This window comes from Spinacia oleracea, chromosome 3 (assembly GCF_020520425.1).
Source record: "Spinacia oleracea cultivar Varoflay chromosome 3, BTI_SOV_V1, whole genome shotgun sequence".
In the NCBI taxonomy this organism is placed as follows: Eukaryota; Viridiplantae; Streptophyta; class Magnoliopsida; order Caryophyllales; family Amaranthaceae; genus Spinacia; species Spinacia oleracea.
Window position 1 is genome coordinate 152,568,228 of NC_079489.1, and position 20,190 is coordinate 152,588,417.

A 20,190-nucleotide genomic window follows, 5' to 3' on the forward strand; every position below is an offset into this window, starting at 1 on the left:
TAATTGTTCTATAGAATTCAAATCATGCTTACCACCCTTATTAGATAGACCTCTAGGATTCCCATACTGGGCATTATGAATGGCTATCTCCTCAATCACCTCCATAGCTCTAGGCACCTCAAGTTGCATAAATCTCCCACTGGTAGCTGAATCCAAAAGACACCTAGACTCATTACCCAGACCATTATAAAACTGCTGAATCAAGAACCAATCATCCAAACCATGGTGCGGGCATTCTCTTTGCAAGTCCTTGAATCTCTCCCAGACCTCGAACAAACTCTCATCTGCTTGTTGAGAGATACCTAGTATCTGACCCCTCAGACGAGCCGTTTTGTCAGGTGGAAAATATTTAACATAGAAAGCAAGGGCCAAGGACTCCCAATTAGTGATTTTCAAAGCCGCCCGATTCAACCCATTAATCCACAACTTAGCTTTCTCACTCAGAGAGAACGGGAAAAGTATCTCCATAGTCTGCTCCGGAGTCAATCCCTTTTTCTAGATGGTGGAACAGTATTGGATGAAGGACTGAATGTGAAGATTCGGATCTTCACCTGGTTCCCCACCGTACTGGCGTCTCTCAATCATGTTAATCAATGCAGGCTCAATTTTGAAGGTCTCAGCTGCAATAGAAGGCATGATTGCCTTTGGTAGCACAGACAGACTTGGCTTAGAATAGTCTGTAAGTCGTGGGGTAGGTGGTGGTGGAGTTTCATCATCCATCTCTATCTCTGAAACTGAATCTGTATCTGAAGGAAAAAGATCGCCAATATTATGATCAGAATCAGAGTAATTCCTACACTGTGCAATGAAAGTTCTTCGTCTACGAAAGGTTCTTTCGGGCTCAGGATCGAATGGAGTAAGATTACTAGTACCTACAGTCCTGGGCATAGACAAAGAAACTACAAAACAATGTGAGATCCGGTCTCAAGGAACGTGAGTTCCTTGATTAGTAACAAACAATAATCTAGGATAAACAATCAACAACAGAAAATAAAACCGTCTCCCCGGCAACGGTGCCAAAATTTGACAGGTTAAAGTCATATCACCTAATCAAAAATAAACCTAAGTCCACTAGCTAGGTAGCAAGGGAAGTCGGGATCGAATCCACAGGGAAACTGGCGTTCTTTCTACTGTTAATCAATTAATCTAGACTATTGGGAACAAGAGTTGGTTGATGGTTTGCTAAGACTACGACGATAATTAAACAATTAAGAATCAATATATTAAAGAATCTAGGGAATAGGTTCGCCAACAAATAACAATCCAGGACGATAAACAATCACGGTAATCAACAAAGTAATTAATTAGACTAGCATGCTCTCTCGAATCGATACTAATCATAGACTTAGAATTAACGGGCTCTCGCTACGTATTAACTCTAATTCCACCTATTGACACAAGCCAAACATCAAATTGCATCTCTCGAATCTTAATTTGATATTGCATGACTATTACAATCAAACCTGCGCAAATCTAATTGCATAGTGAAATAAACCAATCAATAGGAATCAATTACAATGCCAACATTCAAAATCATTCAATCATCCCTTCATATTATTCATGGATTCCCAACCCTAGAAATTAGACTAGTCAAGCATATTAACAATAAACAAAGTGATAATCATAACTGAAAGCATTATTAAAGCAATAGAATTAACTAAAATAAGAAACAATACCTATTTGAAGAACAAAGGAAATTGAAAGCTTGAATTTTTATTGAGAATTAAACTAAGTGTTTTTGCATAAATTAGAGAGAAAATTAGGCTAAGGGAAATAAACTAAGGTTCAATACTAGAAAACAAAAGTGCCTCTAAAATTAACTAAGGCTTCTTTATATAGTTTGCCAAAATAAAGCCTAAAAACCGGAAAAGAAAGCACGCGAAAAGATGCAGAGGTTGGCGTCGCCCGATCGGGCGACGCTTCGCCCGATCGGGCGATGTGCTCGATAGTCGGCCCGATCGGGCCAAATTCCGCCCGATCGGGCGGTTTGCGAAAGCCCAGGATATGCTTAAGTATGGGCGCCCGATCAGACCGGGCGAAGTGCGCCCGATCGTGCGCGTACAGATAACTTCAATTTCTTCTTCTTTCCGCCTGATGGTCGCATTTCGCCCTCAGCTCACAAGGCGATTTTCAATCCTCAATATCCTTCGCCCATATCATCGAGTCTAACTCTCGGGGCTCAACCATAAGCATCTAAGGCTCCCGAAAGTCGACGATAAAGGTCCCGAACTTCCTCGGGCTCGTGTAGTGGCCTAAATCACCATGAAACGGGTTTAAAAAAGACCAATTTCTCATAATCAAACCTGAAACTCAAGGCACACTCAATAACACATATTAGTATTAAAAACGGCTCCTAAGATCTCATTTGAGCATGAAAGTACTAAGGGACGGGGGTAAAAAACTATATAAAACACACATATCAGTATCTGAAGCTTTTTGCTTCTCATGTCCAATGTGGATTCAGGTGTCACAACAAAGAATATCAGAGATGAACTTGAAGCAGCACATCGTGATTTTATTCGAGCTTCTGTTGGCGTGAGTAGCAAAGGGAAAGTTGCTGGTGCCAAAGATGTGGCTCTGCTTTTCCAAAAATCGCGTTATCTGTCTCAGGAGCAGGCTGCTCTCATCGAGCAACACATTACTCAAAAGCGGCAGCAGCTATTCAGTTCTTGGAATGGTGGGGTCTTTCCTTTTGATTCTCGGTTTTGCTACCTTTTCGTGCCTGGAATGGTTTACCAAGAACTGTGTAATACCTCGTATTTTTCTATAATTATAAATATATTTTATTATATTTATAAAGCATTTCGTCGTATTTATAAAGTATTTTTATAAATTAATTTCATTTAATGAGAATTAAATGTTTTTCATTTTTAATTAATTTAAATATTAATTATTACGAAAACCGAATTTTATTAAATAGATTCAACGAATTTATTAAATCGGGAATTGTTGGGTCGTATTTCGAAAACGGATTTAATTTAATTAAAGCCCAGTTGTTTTGTCTTGATCAAACCCAACAAAGCTTGCAAGGAGTTTAATGAATCGAGCCCGGAAATAAGCCCAACTCACACTACCATAACCTAGCCCACATGGGAGAGAAAAACTATAAATAGACCCTCTCATTAAACCCTCACAAAATTTTCAGCACTCCCTCTCTCTCCTTTCTTTCTCTCTCCTTGCGGCACCCTCTCCTCTCCTCTCGTCCGCCCAGCCTTGCTTGCAGCCCAAGGCACTCGTGCCCAGCCCCGTGCGCGCAAGCCCTCGTTGCCCCTCTCTCTTCGTGCCTCGCCCCGCAGCGCAGCACCATCGTTGCTGCTGTGTGTCGCGAGCCCTCGTCCCTCCCCGCAGCCCCGCAGCGTAGAGCCTCGTGCTCGCTGATGCTCTTGTGTCGAGTGCCCCGCGCCAGCGCCCCTCCTTTCTCGCCCTTGTTCCGTGCTGCCGCGCTGCTTGCGTGCTGCGGTGCATGCTGTTGTGTTGTTGCTCGACGCCCCACACACACAACACATCAATTGTTGTGTGTGTGTGTGTGTTGTTGATTGGTGATAATCAATTGTATACTTTTTAAACTTTAATTTCAGTGTTTAAATTGTTTTAATTATTATGATTATTTAATAATTTGGGTTGTTTAAATTAATTAAAACGGTTATGAACACCGTATTGGATTAGTATTGTGTTTTAATTAAAGAGATTGGTTTTGATGATTGAATTTATAATTTTCAGATTTAATAAGTTTATAAAGTGTTGATTTTTGAAGTCAAAACATGTTTTTGGAGTAAACTATTGTTAGGGTTTTGATTTCAAAGTAATTAAGCGATTGATTCACATAGTTTAATGACAATTTAAATTATGGGAATCAACTTAAATTTTTAGATTGTTTATAAGCTTTAAAAAGTTGGTTTTTAAGGGTTTTTAAGCTAAAAAGTCAATGTTTTTATGTTAGGACTTGAGTTGACTATTTGAGACTATTAAATTAACGATTAACAATTGATTTCTAATTAAACTAAGAGTTTTAGAATCTTAAATAGTTGCTGGAAATTTAGTAAACATGGATAATAATTTAGTTCTCTTATTTTGTTTATAGGAGTTGATTTCTAGTGAGTCGTGATTCGCACAGTGGCCCCCGTACTTAGGTATTCCAGGTACGTACAAGACTAGGGTGACCACCCATCCCTTGAGGACTTTGTGAAGTGTATTGAATGTGAATCATGTGAACTTATATGTTGTTATGAATTCATGTTTGATGATTGGGAATGAATATGTTATTATGAATTCATGTTTATTGTTGAGAACGAGCATGTTATTATTATTGTTGAATCTATGTGAACGAGCATGTTATGAATTGAATTATGCTTTATAGATTCTATTGAACTATCATGTTATGGACTTATATAATCATTGAATTATGTCAAGCATGTTGTTCAAGTTGGTTTGCATGTATGAGTATTGCGCATGCAAGTTGTTATTATTGTTATGCTATAGTACAGGATGTCTAGCATAATTATTGAGCCAGTCGAATATTGCCAGTGAGCAATATATATTCTACCAAAGGGGTAGAATATGTTAGAGAGTCTATGTGAATTGAATTAAGGACAATTCGTGCTAATGGCACATCCCGCTTGTTAATAGGCAATGTCGGGTTATCTCAAACAGTGTTTTTGAGAAGGAACAATGGGAGTAATTTCACTTGAATCTATGTTTGATCGGAAGTCTTAAAGAAGTAAAATAATGAAGTGTCGTTGTTGAATTGTTTAATTGTTCAATTGTTTGTATGTTGTGTCTTGAGTAGAGTCTTGAGTCGCCTTGAACATAATATGCTAATTAACGTAAAGTGTAACCCAAAGAGCTTCAAAACTCTTGCAACGTATATACCTTGAGTATGAACAATGGGGGGAGTCTTGCCGGAAAACTTGTACTCCTAGAATGATACAAGACGTTGTTTCATTCTCTTTTATGCCGTTGTGCATTGGAATTCCTGTCGGTATGGCCCGACTGTCGGTAGTAGCCCGACTTATTTTGGTGTATGGTTGGCTCCCATCACCATTTCTTTCCTTTTGAGGATACTTTACTTTACCCGTTCGAAGCTACTTTTTATTAATCTGTGAGTCAAGAGTCGTGTCAAGTGTCGAGTCTTGTCTCCATGTTGATTTGTTTATTCGTTTATTATATGGCTTTTGCATGTGGATTATTTAATCTGTCTAGTGAAGCATGTTAAGATAGAATGTTATTCTAGCTTGTTCGTACTCAACTTTTGCTGACTTCGTGCTTCATGTCTTCTGGTCATGGCCTTCGCCTTAATGACCCTATGATGATCCATCAATTGCATTTGCGTTGTTGGGGAGTAGATTGTTAATAAAGCAGGTTTGTAGAGATAACTTGCGGGAGAAGTTATCATGGGATTCATGTTGAGAGTTTTATTCTTCAGTAATTTTATAAACTCTATTTTATTTAGTCATGACTACTACTAATACTATCTACAGTTAATGGATTTTTAAATGGTTTAATACTTTGGATTTGGGCCTCAGTTTAATAACCATTAACTATTTAATATATTTTGAAAGTTAGTTAAATTCCGGTGCGTAATTCTGGTAAATAGCCTTAGCCGTTATCACGGTGGCGGTAATATCTTGGTAATTCCTGTGTTTTAAGTCGCAAAATGTTTTATAAAAAGCAAGGAATTATTAGGGTGTTACAAACTGTGTGCTTGTACGTTCAGTGTAGTTTAGCATCAGGTTTGCAGTGTCAATCAGGAATAAGCGACAGTGGGTGTTTTTTTTATACCAAAGAGCGAATTTTACTTGGATTTTCTTGTAAATATAAATGTAAATACATATTCACTGCTAATTGAAGACTTATCAATGACAATAAATTTAGTGTTTCCAACTGTATGATATTATTATGCATAAAGCCTTATATCAGGTGATCGCGTACGATAGTAGTCTATGTACACCATTCTGCCTGTTTGTATTACGGTTCTGGTTAGACTAGCTCTACTGTGTTTTCAGGTGTAGCATTATGGCTGATAATAGGTGTTGTACAGATTGGTGTTGGTCTCTGGTGGCTAGATTAAGAAGGTCGTCTTCGATTTTAATGATTGTGGTATGAATCTGCTTGGTCTTGAACATATTCATTTTCAGTATTTTCCCTTGCTCCTTTAACTGCTGCTTTTAGTATTGTACATTTTACTTGCATGCTTTTATTGGTTGCTTACATATTTGTAGACCTGATCAAGATCAGCCCGGCCCGCTGCCCGGCCTGAAATTTGACGGGTTTAGGCAGTCTTTTTAGGCCCGATTTTTGTGCTTGGCCTGGCCCGTAAACTAAAAAAATTGACGGGTTTGGGAAACGTAAAAACTACATTTCTAGTTATAAATTTGGCCCGGGCTGAAAAATCCGATGTTTTAGGCCCGAAATAGCGGGTATGGGCATGGGTAAACCAGCCCGAGATACGGGCTGATTTATAAATCTTTGGCAGCCCGAACCCGTCCCGACCCGCCTTTTGATCCGGTCTACATATTTGTTTATTTTCATGTTGTAGCCTTTTGCGGTCTGAATATGACGAGTTGTTTCCTGATTTAATGCTTACAACAAAGGGTCATTGTACGGTTTGGAATGGTCATTGTATGTTTCATTTGTACGGTTTAAAATGGTTATTGATGTTTAAAAATGGTCATTGTCTAAAACAATGTAATTAACACTCAAAAACCTTCAAATTGATGTTTTTCCTATCTTGTACTCTCGACTCCTCAATTATGTGTTTTTTCATTGACATTCATTGACGATAACGAGGCCTAACTCCTAAGTATCATTTTTTGTATGGGTATTTATTCCCAGGTCCAAGTTAGATCATTAACAGTATGTTTTGCATTTGCCATAAAAAAATTTCCACCAATATTTTATAAATTGTTTTTTACCACCTAAAAAAATCGAAAAATTATTTTTTACCACCTAAAAAACTAAAACTTGTATTTTACCACCTAAAAAAAATTTAAAAATTGTTTTTTACCACCTGGATAATAGAAAAATAGATGAAAATGTTAGGTAGGGGGTCACAATAACGGTAATATTTCTAATATGTTCTATTCTTCCATGATTTCATGTATTTAACTCTATTTTCTTCCCCCGCTTCCTTATTTTCCATTAATTTACATAAATTTTCACCACCATTAATTTACAAAATTGACAAAATTTAATGGAAGTAAAGAGCGAAGGGTGAAAGAGTTAAAGAAAATCACACAAGGAAAGTATAAAATTGGAGGAAAATTGGAGGAAAATTGAATTAGGTAGCCATACATAAAGGTTTCATCTATTTTTTCGTTTTGTAGGTGGTAAAAAACAAGTTTTAATTATTTTTTAGGTGGAAAAATACAAATTTTAATTTTTTTCGGTGGTAAAATATAATTTTCCGATTTTTTTAGGTGGTAAAATACAATTTGTCCTTTACGTAAACCTATCTACATAACTGATTTTTATATCTTGGGGCAGTTGGTAGAAAAGGACATACTACGCCTATCTACATAACTGATTTTTATTTCTTTGCAGCTTTCTCTCTCCACTGTATTCCCCCACATCTCTCCATCACTGGCTGAAATTAAATTGAGTAGTACAAAAACCTACTGGTGGTGGTTCATAGCTACGACCACCCAATTAGGGTGGGGGATTAGGTCTTGCAAGAAAGGCTCCATCGGAGATTCTTAGTTTTCCATTTCAGGATATTCGAAGTCGCCTCTAGAGCTCTTCCTCGGAGCTATCGTCACTACATGTTTTGTTTCCCTCCGACATCCATATTGTGAGTTTGTTATTTTTCTTGTCTCTATTTCCCTGTTTTTGGAGGAAAATATTTGATTTTTAGCTCAAGTTTTATCAATTTTAGAACTTTTAACTTTTTTAACTGAGAAAGTAATGTGGGTTTGTTCATGGTGGAAATTTATAGTTTTCAAATTGGGTATTTTGATTTGCGTTGAGAAGTGAGGATCCGGGACTGTTAATTCAAAGGTCTTAATTATTGTTTTAACTGATTTTTATTTTCATGTTTATTAATTTTTCAGGTTTAGTATGTTGTTGATTGTTGTTTTGGAAGAATTTGAATGCAAATTTGTGATTTATATATTTTGGGTTGTTGCAATGTTAACTTAATTCTCATGGCTCAAGTGATCAACCCAAATACAGATGTAAATTCCTGATTATAGACCTCCTTTTCTCTATTTTGCACCCCTTTAACCTAGATGTATTGTTTAGTTTTTCATGGAAAATTTGGGAAAAAGAAACTCTTTTAACAAAGGTTATCAAAGGGGTACTTGTCGAATGTAGGATTTTGAACTATTAAATTGATAGAATTGTAGAAGAATTGATGATAGGATAACTTCATGAAGTATTTCAGATTGGAGCAGTTTCAGTTTGATTTCCTGCCAACAAATTTGAACCTTATCAGCTTGTAGTTAAGACTCTACGAATCAATTAAATCAAACTGTGTCACTCCCTACATTCAGGTGTACATATTCCCTTATGTTTTCTTCGCCTGGCCACTCGATAACTTGGTTGTAAAGCCTCTTCCTTTCAACTTATTTCTCCATAAGCTTAGTCTTTTACTTACTTCTCTAAATGCTAGCGCCCATGATCCTCACCTGATAACAGATAAGCCATTAAAATGTTGAACAACAATATACAACACTACATTAGAGATATGAAGTAAGAGTATAGCTAATTGTTAATCTCTCGTTATATTTTGTTACTCAATTGAAAGAGATTTATGCTCCTTCCACGTACCAAGTCTTAAGTAGCAACATCATCACTCATAAGCTATCAGGTGAGTGAGGACAATTTAAGAAACTTTGCCTACCTTTTTTTTCAATTCATCCTGTTTGTTTTCAGGGAAAGAAAATCATTAAGAAACTAACCAAAATTCAGTTGATGAAAATGGGTGAATGATTATATTTTTTCTCCTCTGTCTGTTTGATCTTGAGTTCAGCTCCTACTGTATCTCTCTTTCTGTTATTCAAAGATACTTTCAAGTCTGGTTCTCTTGAGAATTGGACAAGGAAATGCAATTTTTCTTATCCATACTAATTCATGCTCATGGGCTGCAGTAAACTAGCTGTCTAACACTAAAAATTCGGTGATATTTTTTTTCAAACCTCCTTTCTTCTTATCTCTAGAGTGCCATTGAACTTATTTATTAATTTTCATTCGCTGCACTGATTTGTTAACTTGGTGAAGTATTCTTTTGCCTTTGATTCTCATGATATGTGAGGTATAAATAGGAAAAACATGACTAAAATTTTTTTGTTAACACTTAAAGTTAAGCCATATGGAAAAAGTAAACTCATGTAGTTCTTGTGGCTTCCAGTGGAATCTCATATTCCACCCATGCACCTATGTACTTTTATTAATATACAATTGATTGATTTTTACGCATTGGTTATTCCATCAATTTCAAACATTAATATGACTTGGGTTTGTGGTTTCCTATTCTATATAAAATCTAGATATAGAACAATGATCACCCCAGGCATTCAAGTTATCCTTTAGCTTCCATTTCTTCCAGTTTTGAAATATATATTTTTTTTTATATTCATAATGAAATTCTCTATGGAGTAACAATGTATTTTGGCTCAGTAATCTGGGTGGACCGAGAACATATGAATTGAACTTTAAATTGGTGTAAATGATGCCTTCTACAATCAGTTCTTCTACAATCAGTTCTTCATAAGTATGCTAAAAAGAAGAACTGATTGTAGAAGGCATTCTTTTTAGCATTTCAATCACAAGCTTTCTCCTATTGGCTTGCTAAATCTATACATGCAGAGTAATATAAACTGTAAATCCTACATTAAGCTAAGTATTTCCTCCTCAAATAAGGGAATGTATTTTTAAAATGAGGCAGCATAGCTCAATATTAAACTGTTTATACGTAAAGTAACTAATTGTATCTGTCCTTTGAAATTGTTTTGAATTGTCAACCATGTTACACTGAAGTTTGCACAAGGTGGAAATGTGAACTTGACCACACTGCTCATCTTTTTGGCTTGAGTGGCTTGATGCGATGCATTACTTTCTCAGATTGATGTTTATAGGGCCCTCTTAGCTTCATTTTATCATTTCTTATCTGGTGGATGGCGGAAGTGACATTCGGGAAATTGTGAAGTCCTTTTAAATTTATAGTGCTCGATGTTACTATAATGATCTTGCCAATATTTATTTAAATCTCTGCACCTGAAGTGTAGATTATATATATACGGTTCCAACATAGTGAAGAGTAACAAAATTATTTATATGAAAAGGCAAGATAATGTAGTTTATAATATTTTTGACAAGAAAGAAAACACTAATATAGTGTATGAAATACCTTTGAAGTGGTATAGATATCTGAACTATAATAGATGGCCCGTGAGAAAAGATGAATGGTACCTATTGAATAAGTATTCAGATATGATTGATGAATAACATGCAAAATATATGTTGAAGAAGTTTGATGATACCGGTAGATGATGAAGCCGAAATATAATGCATATGCGAGAAATAATGGATTGAATAGGGATTGTAAATCTTTGTCTATTTCGATGTAGACATCATTATAATGATCAAAAGAGCTCATGGACCTGAAGTCCAACAAGTTATGGATTTGAAATATCCACATTGTACAACATTTTGCATTTTGAGTCTTACATTCATATACATGTGTAGTTAATAGGTAAATGCATCATTCATCATACATTTAGTTTGTTTTATGTTTTATCATGATATGATTTTCATTTATCCAGTTATATGTGTTTCGAAACTATTATGATGTCGTATATGAATATTTTTTTTTTTGAAAGATAAGGAGAATATACTTAGGAGCCTCTCCGCACGAGAGTCACTCCTGAGTAGTCATTACAAATAATGGAAGATAAACGAGGACTAGCTTTAGGATCTAAATACATTTTCCCTACAATGATATGACCAACATTTGCTATCCAATCTGCTGCTGAGTTGGCTTCTCTGAAGACATGATTAATTTTCCAAGTGTCGAAGAAGGCGAGGAGATGCTTAATATCCTGAATGATGTTATGAATTTTCCACGGAGGAGTGTACTTTCCCTTAATAGAATTGATGACAAGAAGATTATCACCTTCGATCTGAATGTGAGAAATGTTGAGCCAACGAGCTTCTTGGAGACCCTTGTGGAGGGCGATAGCTTCAGCCATGAACGCCTGAGTGTGACCAAGATTAAAAGTACATGCCGGGACCGGGTTGCCTGCACTGTTGCGGATGATAATACCTGCTGCTGCTGAAGTAGTTTTACTGGAGCCGTCAAAATTGAGTTTGAAGTAACCTGATGGAGGGGGGTGCCAGCGAACCAAGATCAGGGGGGAAGGAGGAGAGGGAGAAATGGAGGGATGAGGGGTGAAAGGGGTGCCCGTGAGTTGGTGATGGTCTAGAAGGAGACGACATTGTCATTCGTGGTAAGCCGAGCTGGCTTGGTGGAACACTCTATAGGGGTTAAAGGAAGTGTTTTTGAAAATACAATTGTTCCTTTCTTTCCATAGCGACCATATGAGGAAGGAGAATTTGCATATATGGCAGAAGAGTAATTTTTGATGGAATTTATGTTGTCAAGTAAATCATGTGAGACCGAGTAGAATATGCATCCAAAGAATGGTAAGACGGATTTGCAACTTTATAAATATTATAAGAGGAGTTTCTTACTCCAATGGGCGAATAATTGCGAAAGAAGTATATATATATATATATATATATATATATATATATATATATATATAATGTTGATTTAATAACATATTATGAATCATGCAAATAAGAAAAGTTCCTAAAGAACTTATGCATGATGTTCTTAAACATTTAGCCCTTTAAGTTTTACATATGAATGTCATAACATTGATCAAATATTATCTAAACTCTTGAAGAGTGTTTTTGAACTGTCGTCTCGATCAGTAGTTTGAGTACTTGAGAATTATGAAATATACATATTAGTTTATTCACGGAAGAATTCTTGTACGAATATGAGTTGATTCAAAATTATAAGATAAGAGTATGTAATGTCCTTACATTGAGTTTTATTTTATGGTCCAGAAGAACCAAAAATTACATTACACCCTAAGTTGGACAGTGATATTATTATTTATCATGTATTGTCATGAAAGTATAACTAGAGAAATTTTGATCAACATTGATGATTACTACTATTTATAACCTTCAGAAGAAGGTTTATATATGTCCAATATTTAAGGATACATTTTGTAATATTATGTACAAAAAAATATTTTATTTTAGGTATTATTGTCAAAAGTTTGGTGATATAAATACCCACCTAGTGCATACAAGTGATTTGAAAATTCAAGTCAAATTATGGAGAATCAACTTTGAAGAAGCTTCATGTTGCTGTATTTTAAAAGTTATCAACAATTTAGATTCATCGAACTAGAAGATCTCGAGTTATGTATTCATCAGGGGGAGAAAATACGTGTTGCACTCTTTTTCCCTTAACCATCGTTTTGTTCCATTGGGTTTTCCTGGTAAGGTTTTTGACGATGCAACATCCTAAGCATATTATGATGATTGTTGTACTCTTTTCCTTTACTAAGTTTTTATCCCACAGGGTTTTTCTAGTAAGGTTTTTAATGAGGCATCATCTCATGTACATTATAGGGCCATTGTATTATTTTAGATAATGGACATCCAAGGGGGAGTGTTATAAATATGTTGCATTGTGGATGCCCATTATACCCCTGATATCTTTACCCTATATAATGTATGTATGTGTACATATTATGTTGATTGGAATAAGAACATAACTGACGGTTTATCCTTTCCTCTCTCTCCCTTTCTCTCTACTTTCATAATAATTTACAATTTTTGATTGTTAGTTTCCAAAATCAATATGTTTATATAGGTATAAGAAATACTCCTATTTATTCATGATTCAATCTAAATTATATGGCTTTCATAATCTAAAAACTGAAAACAGATAGTAATAATAAACAAATAATAGTTTTTTTACGAAGATGATTTAGTTAAATCAAATTAATGGTATATTACGTAGTATTTTTTTTTTTTTTAAAGAAAGGTAAATGTTACGAAGTAATCCAAGTCAAAATAAACAAGATGATTAAATTTTGCACCTATCTTATTCAAGGCTATATTTTATACTTTCGTTAACTTATCAGAAATTTGTCTGCTTAAGTCTAGTTTGTTTGAACTTTCAAGCTTTCGATATTACATGGATCCATCTATTAGCCATTTGGCCCAATATGTCGCCTTATGCATGAAATTTGCATTTATAGCCAAATGAATCTATTTCAACCCGATCCATTTTAACCCGAATCCGATGAGTTCGATCCATACCCGATCCGTTGATCCGATTTGACACCCCTAAATGAATGTAAATATTCTAATTGTATTTTACAGACGTAAAAACTTTAGTATCTTATATAACGTGCAACGCACGTGCCTAAACTAGTTTTGTGAAAAAGGCCTAAAGGGAGACAGAGAAAAGGCGGGAATAAAAAAATGGCGGGATATTTTTGAAAAGGTGGACAGAGAATTCCTACTCCCTATGTATTTATTTAAGAGATACACTTGCCTTTTCCGGCCGTATTTATTTAAGAGATACACTTGCCATTTTTAGTAACTTATCAACCCCACCATCTAATTAAATAATATATCTACATCCCACCCCCACCCCCCACTCCCTAAAATGACATGGTCCCCACTTGTTTTTCTTATTAAAATATCTATTCAACCCCACTTGTTTTATTACTTTATTTCATTCAATTTTTTTCTTAATACTCGTGCCCGGCCAAGTGTATCTCTTAAATAAATACGGAGGGAGTAATATGAAAGTCTGAGACTTTGTGGTACTTTTCAAATGATAATGACAATTTAATAACTTTACCATATAGTACTACAGTGAAGTGACGTCTAAGTACTAGGTCTGGTGAAATCAATTAATAGGCGCATTCATATTTACCAATAAAACAAGTTCAGTACTCTAGTGTGTTCAGTTACTCCTTACATTACAACTATTCACAAAGTACTTCAATTATATTATCGGTTTTTTCATGAAATGCCCCTGAAGTTTCACGAAATGCACCAAATACACCTGCGCGTTTCAAAATACATAATATACCCCTATTTCTTAAAAAAATGCACCAAATGCCCTTGAATATCTTTAATGGCTAACGGCCGTTAACTCCGTTAGTATTAACCTCTAATTGCCTCTAATTAACTCTAGCTAACAAATACAATTGAATTTGAAGCCCAAAATTGAAGAACAATAAATCTGAAAATTCAAGAACAAAACCCAAAAAGTTGAAGAAGAGAATATGAAAATTTGAGAGTTTAATACCTAAAATCGAAAATCTAAACTACAAATTGGAATTCTAGTGGCTCTAATCTCTCTCTAATTTACCCAAATTCTGCTGTTTTTCGCCCTTTGTTGTTGTTGTTGCTGCTATTATATACTCACGAAGAACCCAGCTGCAAAATCTAAAATAGGAAAACCAACAAAAATCAAAATCTGAAAAACATAAAACAATTCCTGCTGCGCTATTCTCTATCTCCTCTAATCGCAGCTGCTCCCTCGAACCAAAAAGAAGAACATAAATGCTGAAGAACAAATTCTAGAACGAAGTTCTAATTTGTATTGGGCGAGGTAGAATAACAGCTGGGAAAGAGAATAGTGCAGGGTAGTTAGAATTAGATTAGAGAATCAGAAACACTTCGTAGATTAGAATGAATTTCGTCTTCAAATTTTAATTTCTTTTTCGATTTTGTTTTCTTATTTTCGTTCTTGGGGTTGAGTTCTTCTGCAGGAAGAGATATATAGCAACAGTAGCAGCAAATAGGAGAGTAGAATAGCAGCGATTGGAATCGAGGGCAGCCAAATCAATGTCTGTGAACTTGACTTTCCATTCACGAGAGCAGCAAGCACAAATACAACCACCACCAGCAATGGAGGTCCAATCACCCATCAACACCACCTCCGCTTTCAACACTGTCTCTCCTCTTCCGCCGCCCTCAAAGCCTGAAACCACCCCTCCGCCCTTAAAGCCTGAAACCACCCCTCAGCCGCCACATCCTAAAAAATTCGCTCCTGAACCTCCCGATTTTGTCACCGTCCCAAGCTACTCAAGTAACCAACATATATCATGAAGTACATATCTATATGAGTTAGCAATTGATGTTTGATGAAGATGGTTTGAAGAAGGAAATATTGTGGTTGGGTTCACCATTTTAATACCCAGAAAAAGGCGTGAGATTGAGAGGATAGAGGAGAGTGAGAGGAGAGAGGGGAGTTAGAGTTGATTAAGGTTCATTAGGTGTTAATTAGGATTAATTAGACTAATCGGTATTTAATTATGGTTTAATTAGGATTAGTTAGATTAATTAAGAGTTAATGTTAACGGAGTTAGACTTCCGTTAATTCTAGGGGCATTTGGTGCAAATAAGTTTAAATAGGAGTATATTATGTATTTTGAAACGCGCGGGTGTATTTGATGCATTTCGTGAAACCTCAGGGGCATTTCATGAAAAAACCGTTATATTATTATTGATTATCACCGAAAAAAATATTCAAGTATAATAATTGATTATGATTAATATTAATAGTTTAAAATTATGGGACTCTAATCTTATCCTTTAGTTTCATCATAATGGTTTCATTTGGCCAATTCAATCATGTATTTGATAAAAAAAATTCACGAATTTGATTGCTGCGTATTTATACTGTTTTTGGTATTTTTGTTTTCTTCCATTTTCAGTATTTTAGAAAACTAAATGAAAATATATGAAAATTACAAAAAGTAATTTTCAATTTTTGGTTATCAGTTTTCAAAATCAATATGTTTATATAGGTATAAGAACTACTTCTATTTATTCATGATTCAATTTAAATCATAAAGCTTTCACAATCTAAAAACTAAAAACAGAGAGTGATAAGTGATAACGAACAAATAATAGTTTTTTTTTACAAAGATGATTTGGTTAAATGAAATTAATGTTATATTACGTAGTAATTTTTTTTTATTTTTTTAAAGAAAGGTAAATGTTACGAAGTAATCCAAGTCAAAATAAACAAGATGATTAAATTTTGCACCTATCTTATTCAAGCCTATATTTTATACTTCCGTTAATTATTATCAGAAATTTGTCGGCTTAAGTCTTAGTTTGTTTGAACTTTTGATATTACATGGATCCATCTATTAGCCATTTGGCCAAATATGTCGCCTTATGCATGAAATTTGCATTATAGTCTTGAAGGATTCCTTGCCTGCTAAAACTTTTTCATTTTGCTCAAACTCACAAGTCAAATTATAGTTCATTTAAAAAAACAAAAAAAACACACAGCAAAAGTCACTTCCAATAAAAAAAATACTCATTATGTTCGAAAATATCGTACTAGTTCTGCATCGCTTCTACTTCCTCCATTCTTTTTTAAATGACACAATTGTACTTTTGGCACTATTCATATAATATACTTTGACCATCAATTGTGATTTATACTTAACAAAAAATATAGTCATGTGGGATCTTGTTATAATCGTCTCATCCTATAGTTTTATAATATCAAATTTTTATAATTTTTAACCATTGATAATAAAATGTATTAATGGTTGAAATATTGCATTGGCAAACGTGACAAAAAAATTGTGTCATTTAATAAAGAATGGAGGAAGTATTTAACACGAGATAACAAAGAATAATTAATGACACAATTTAACATATCCTTTACAATTGTTGGACTACTCTTATACTTACCCTCAATCTATTTTTTTTTTTGTTAGCACCCGGTTCACCCAACATGTAACTTGTTCCCTCAATCTAGCTTTGATTTAACCCATGGACAATAAATTAAGCAAGTTGTAAGGAGCTACAACGTTTGATCCATTAAACGGACCACTTCCACAACACGCTATTCTACTTTCCTTGCATTCATAAATGACATGAACATTGTAATTATTTAAGTATCAAACAGTCACTTATACTATTTTACGATGTACATGCACGAAAACATAAACATAAACGTACCATATCTGTGACCATTTATGACAAGGAGTTGTACACCGGTGTAGAAATCATATATTGAGTACTTGAACGGTAGCCGACTTTGCGCAACCGTTTAAGCTAGTGCAGAAAATGCGGTGTTGTGCATCCTGGCTAGCTCGTGTAGATCTTCTACACAGCTTGGTTCAGATCATAGCATGCAAAGGACCTTCATGGAGGGGAAGTACCCTAGAGGACCAATATTTGGGAATACAAACTTCCCCCTTTATTGTAGAGTGTCTGTTTAATAGGTCAAAGCATACATATAGAAATCGGTGTTAGTTTATTGATTTAAGTAGGGATATCACTACAGGGCCGGCTCCGGCAATTTGGTGGCCCTGTGCTAAGTTTATAACTAAGGTCCTTATGACTATATGAGGCCCCTAAAAAATCAAACAATAATTACTTAAAAAATTATAGCAATAAAATAATGAAATATACAACCTGAACTCTCTGCTTTCTCTTCACATCTCACTCTCAACAATTAGGAGTTTAGTATTTTAGGCTTTACAAATTTTCATTTGATTTCAAATCAGTCACTCAATTCTCTCCCATTGATGAAGAATTCCCATCAAAGATGTACAGTATAAATCTCTGAAGCTTACAACGCCGCTGTTGACGGTCCTTTCTTTCGCCGGAACCGTTCTTTCTTCCGGCGTTGGATATTCCCTCCATCGATTCCATTGATGATACCTCTGCTAACAAAAAAAAAAGTCTCAGATCTTGATAGAACACTATGAATTTATTTGTTGAACACCTTAATGTTATGAGAGTTTTTTGAGAAAATGAATTTAATGGGTTGGAAAAGAAAGTGAGATCTTGATGAGGGCATTTTTTCACAATTGCAGAGAAGGTAGGAGAAGTATTCAATTGACTATTATTAGGAGAGATAATTAAGAGAATTAATTGTTTTGGAAATCAAATCATGGGAAGGAGAGAGAATTTGAAGAGTTCTAATTCTGGGGTTTGCTTTTGCTTGTTTCAATAAGTCACGGGAAGGAAGGAGGAAGTGTTTAGCTTTTTTCATATTTTTTTTACTTTTTTAAGTATCCAGCAGCTTTTACGATTTTTGGGCCCCTTATATTTTGGGCCCTGTGCTGTAGATCCGACCGGACCTCCTTATGGCCGGGCCTGTATCACTATATCAGCTAGTTTTCTATCAGACTGCCTGACGCCCTGATACTTACTAAATCATGTTCAGTAGTATGTTTGTTTAGAGATGGCCAAGGTGGCGGGTTGGGTGGGTCGTGGGTAGTTTGGTGGGTCGTGGGTCGGGGGTAATTGACACGCGGCCCGTCTCAGTTAAATTAGGGTGGGTCCTAAAAGGTGTGAGTTGTAGAGATGTGTTCTTACAACAAGGAAGTATGCAACAATTTGTAGTAGGGACTAAATTTTCAGTTAGGAAATTATATAAGAACATCAGGGGTCCATTTCCTTCTATTCCATGGAGAAGAGTATACTGCAACAATATGGCTAGTCCTAAAAGCATTTTCGTGACTTGGTTAGCCATTTTGCATCGGTTGACAACTAAAGATAGGATGCTTAGTTGGGGAATGCAGATTGATGGGGTATGCTGCCTGTGTGATGCATCTTCAGAGACTTTAGATCACATTTTCTTCCAATGTGCTTATTCTTCAGTGATCTGGCACAAAATTCTGGGTTTGTTGAAGATAGGTAGAAGCAGCCTCACTTTTGACCAGGAAGTAATGCAAGAAGCTGCAACATGCCGACATCCTACTCAACAACTTCTTGGAATGTGCTTTTCTCAATCAGTGTACACAATTTGGTTACAAAGAAACAAGAAAAATTTTACGGGAGATTGTGAGAGGCCGGAAGTGGTGTATAGAAATATTATTTTTAAAGTTGCTTGTCGGTGTAACGATGTAGTGAAAGCGAAGTTGATTATATAATATGGCTAATGAAGTTTTAACTCCTAACCCTTCCTAGAAGGTGGGGGAACTTAGGACTGAAGCTTTAAATTTTCAGTTGGGCTTGTAGGCTGTTGTACTGCTTTCTTTGGTAAGTAATAAGTCTCCTTTATTTGCCAAAATAAAAATTAAAAAAAATAATTAAGGTGGGTCGAGTCGTGTGCTATGTCAGAAAAAATGGATACATTACATGATGGGTCGTGGGTTACGTGGGTCGAGGTGGGTTGTGCGGTTCGGGTGGTGTAACACCCTAATAATTCCTTGCTTTTATAAAACCATTTTCCAACTTAAAATAAAGGAATTACTAAAGCATTACCGCCACCGTGATAACGGTTAAGGCTATTACCAGAATTACGCAGCGGAATTAAATGTCAACTAACTTTTAAAAACCATAATTAATGAAATATTGAGGCCTCCTACAATTTGGAACCATAATGGCCCAAAACCCAAAATATAAATAATTCATTCGTTTCAAACATAATTAAAGTAAAGTTAAATAGTTCAAAATACGAAAACATGCAACTCTCTCGATCATCCCAAGCCACATGATTCCGGTCTACCAACCTGCTATTTTATTCTACTCCCCATCAATGCAAGTGTAAATGATAGATCATCATAGGGTCATTAGGGCAAAGGCCATGACCAAAACACACAAAGCATGTAGTCAGCAAAAGCTGAGTACTTACAAGCATAGGGTGAACGAAACTAAAACATGCATCACTCACTAAGTGTTAATCAACATGCGAAAGCCATATAATAATTAACAATAAATCATGAACACAAGACTCGACTCTTGACTCGACTCTTGACTCACAATTTAATTAGAATAAGCTTCGAACGGGCCAAAGAAATATTCCATAAAGGAAAGGTGATGGGAGCCAACCATACACCAAATAATAAATAATAAATTCGGGCCATACCGAGTGTCGGGCCATACCGACGGAATTCCTGCGCATAATATAAATGAAACAACGTCTTGTATCATTAGTAGGAGTACGAGCTTTCCGGCAAGACTCCCCCCATTGTTCATACTCAAGGTATATACGTTCCAAGAGTTTTGAAGCTTGTTCGGATTGCACTTTACGTTTATTAATATTTTATTAAAGGCGAACTCAAGACTCGACAATGTACACACATACAATTAATAAACAACAACCAAACAATCTTATTTTAATGCTTTAAGACTTGTGATCAACCAAGCAAGACACTTGTGATATTACTA

At 35.4% G+C, this 20,190-nt stretch overlaps 1 protein-coding gene, 1 long non-coding RNA gene and 1 pseudogene across 2 annotated transcripts; all 3 read left to right on the forward strand.

The window, feature by feature from the left end:
• Positions 1-217: 217 nt before the first annotated feature.
• Positions 218-317, forward strand: LOC130470991 (uncharacterized; annotated as a pseudogene).
• A 7,182-nt stretch (positions 318-7,499) lies between these two features.
• LOC130470577 (uncharacterized) lies at positions 7,500-11,690 on the forward strand. The gene is made up of 2 exons (XR_008931259.1): positions 7,500-7,786; positions 10,815-11,690. It is a non-coding gene; the product is annotated as an uncharacterized lncRNA (long non-coding RNA).
• Positions 11,691-18,509: 6,819 nt separating this feature from the next.
• LOC130470180 (uncharacterized) lies at positions 18,510-18,950 on the forward strand. The gene has a single exon (XM_056839818.1). The coding sequence runs from the start codon at positions 18,510-18,512 to the stop codon at positions 18,948-18,950; it is 441 nt and encodes a 146-aa protein (XP_056695796.1).
• Positions 18,951-20,190: the final 1,240 nt, after the last annotated feature.

Excerpts from the sequence above, each read along its gene's own strand:
- LOC130470180 (XM_056839818.1), top strand. The coding sequence starts at position 18,510 with ATGGCTAGTCCTAAAAGCATTTTCGTGACTTGGTTAGCCATTTTGCAT.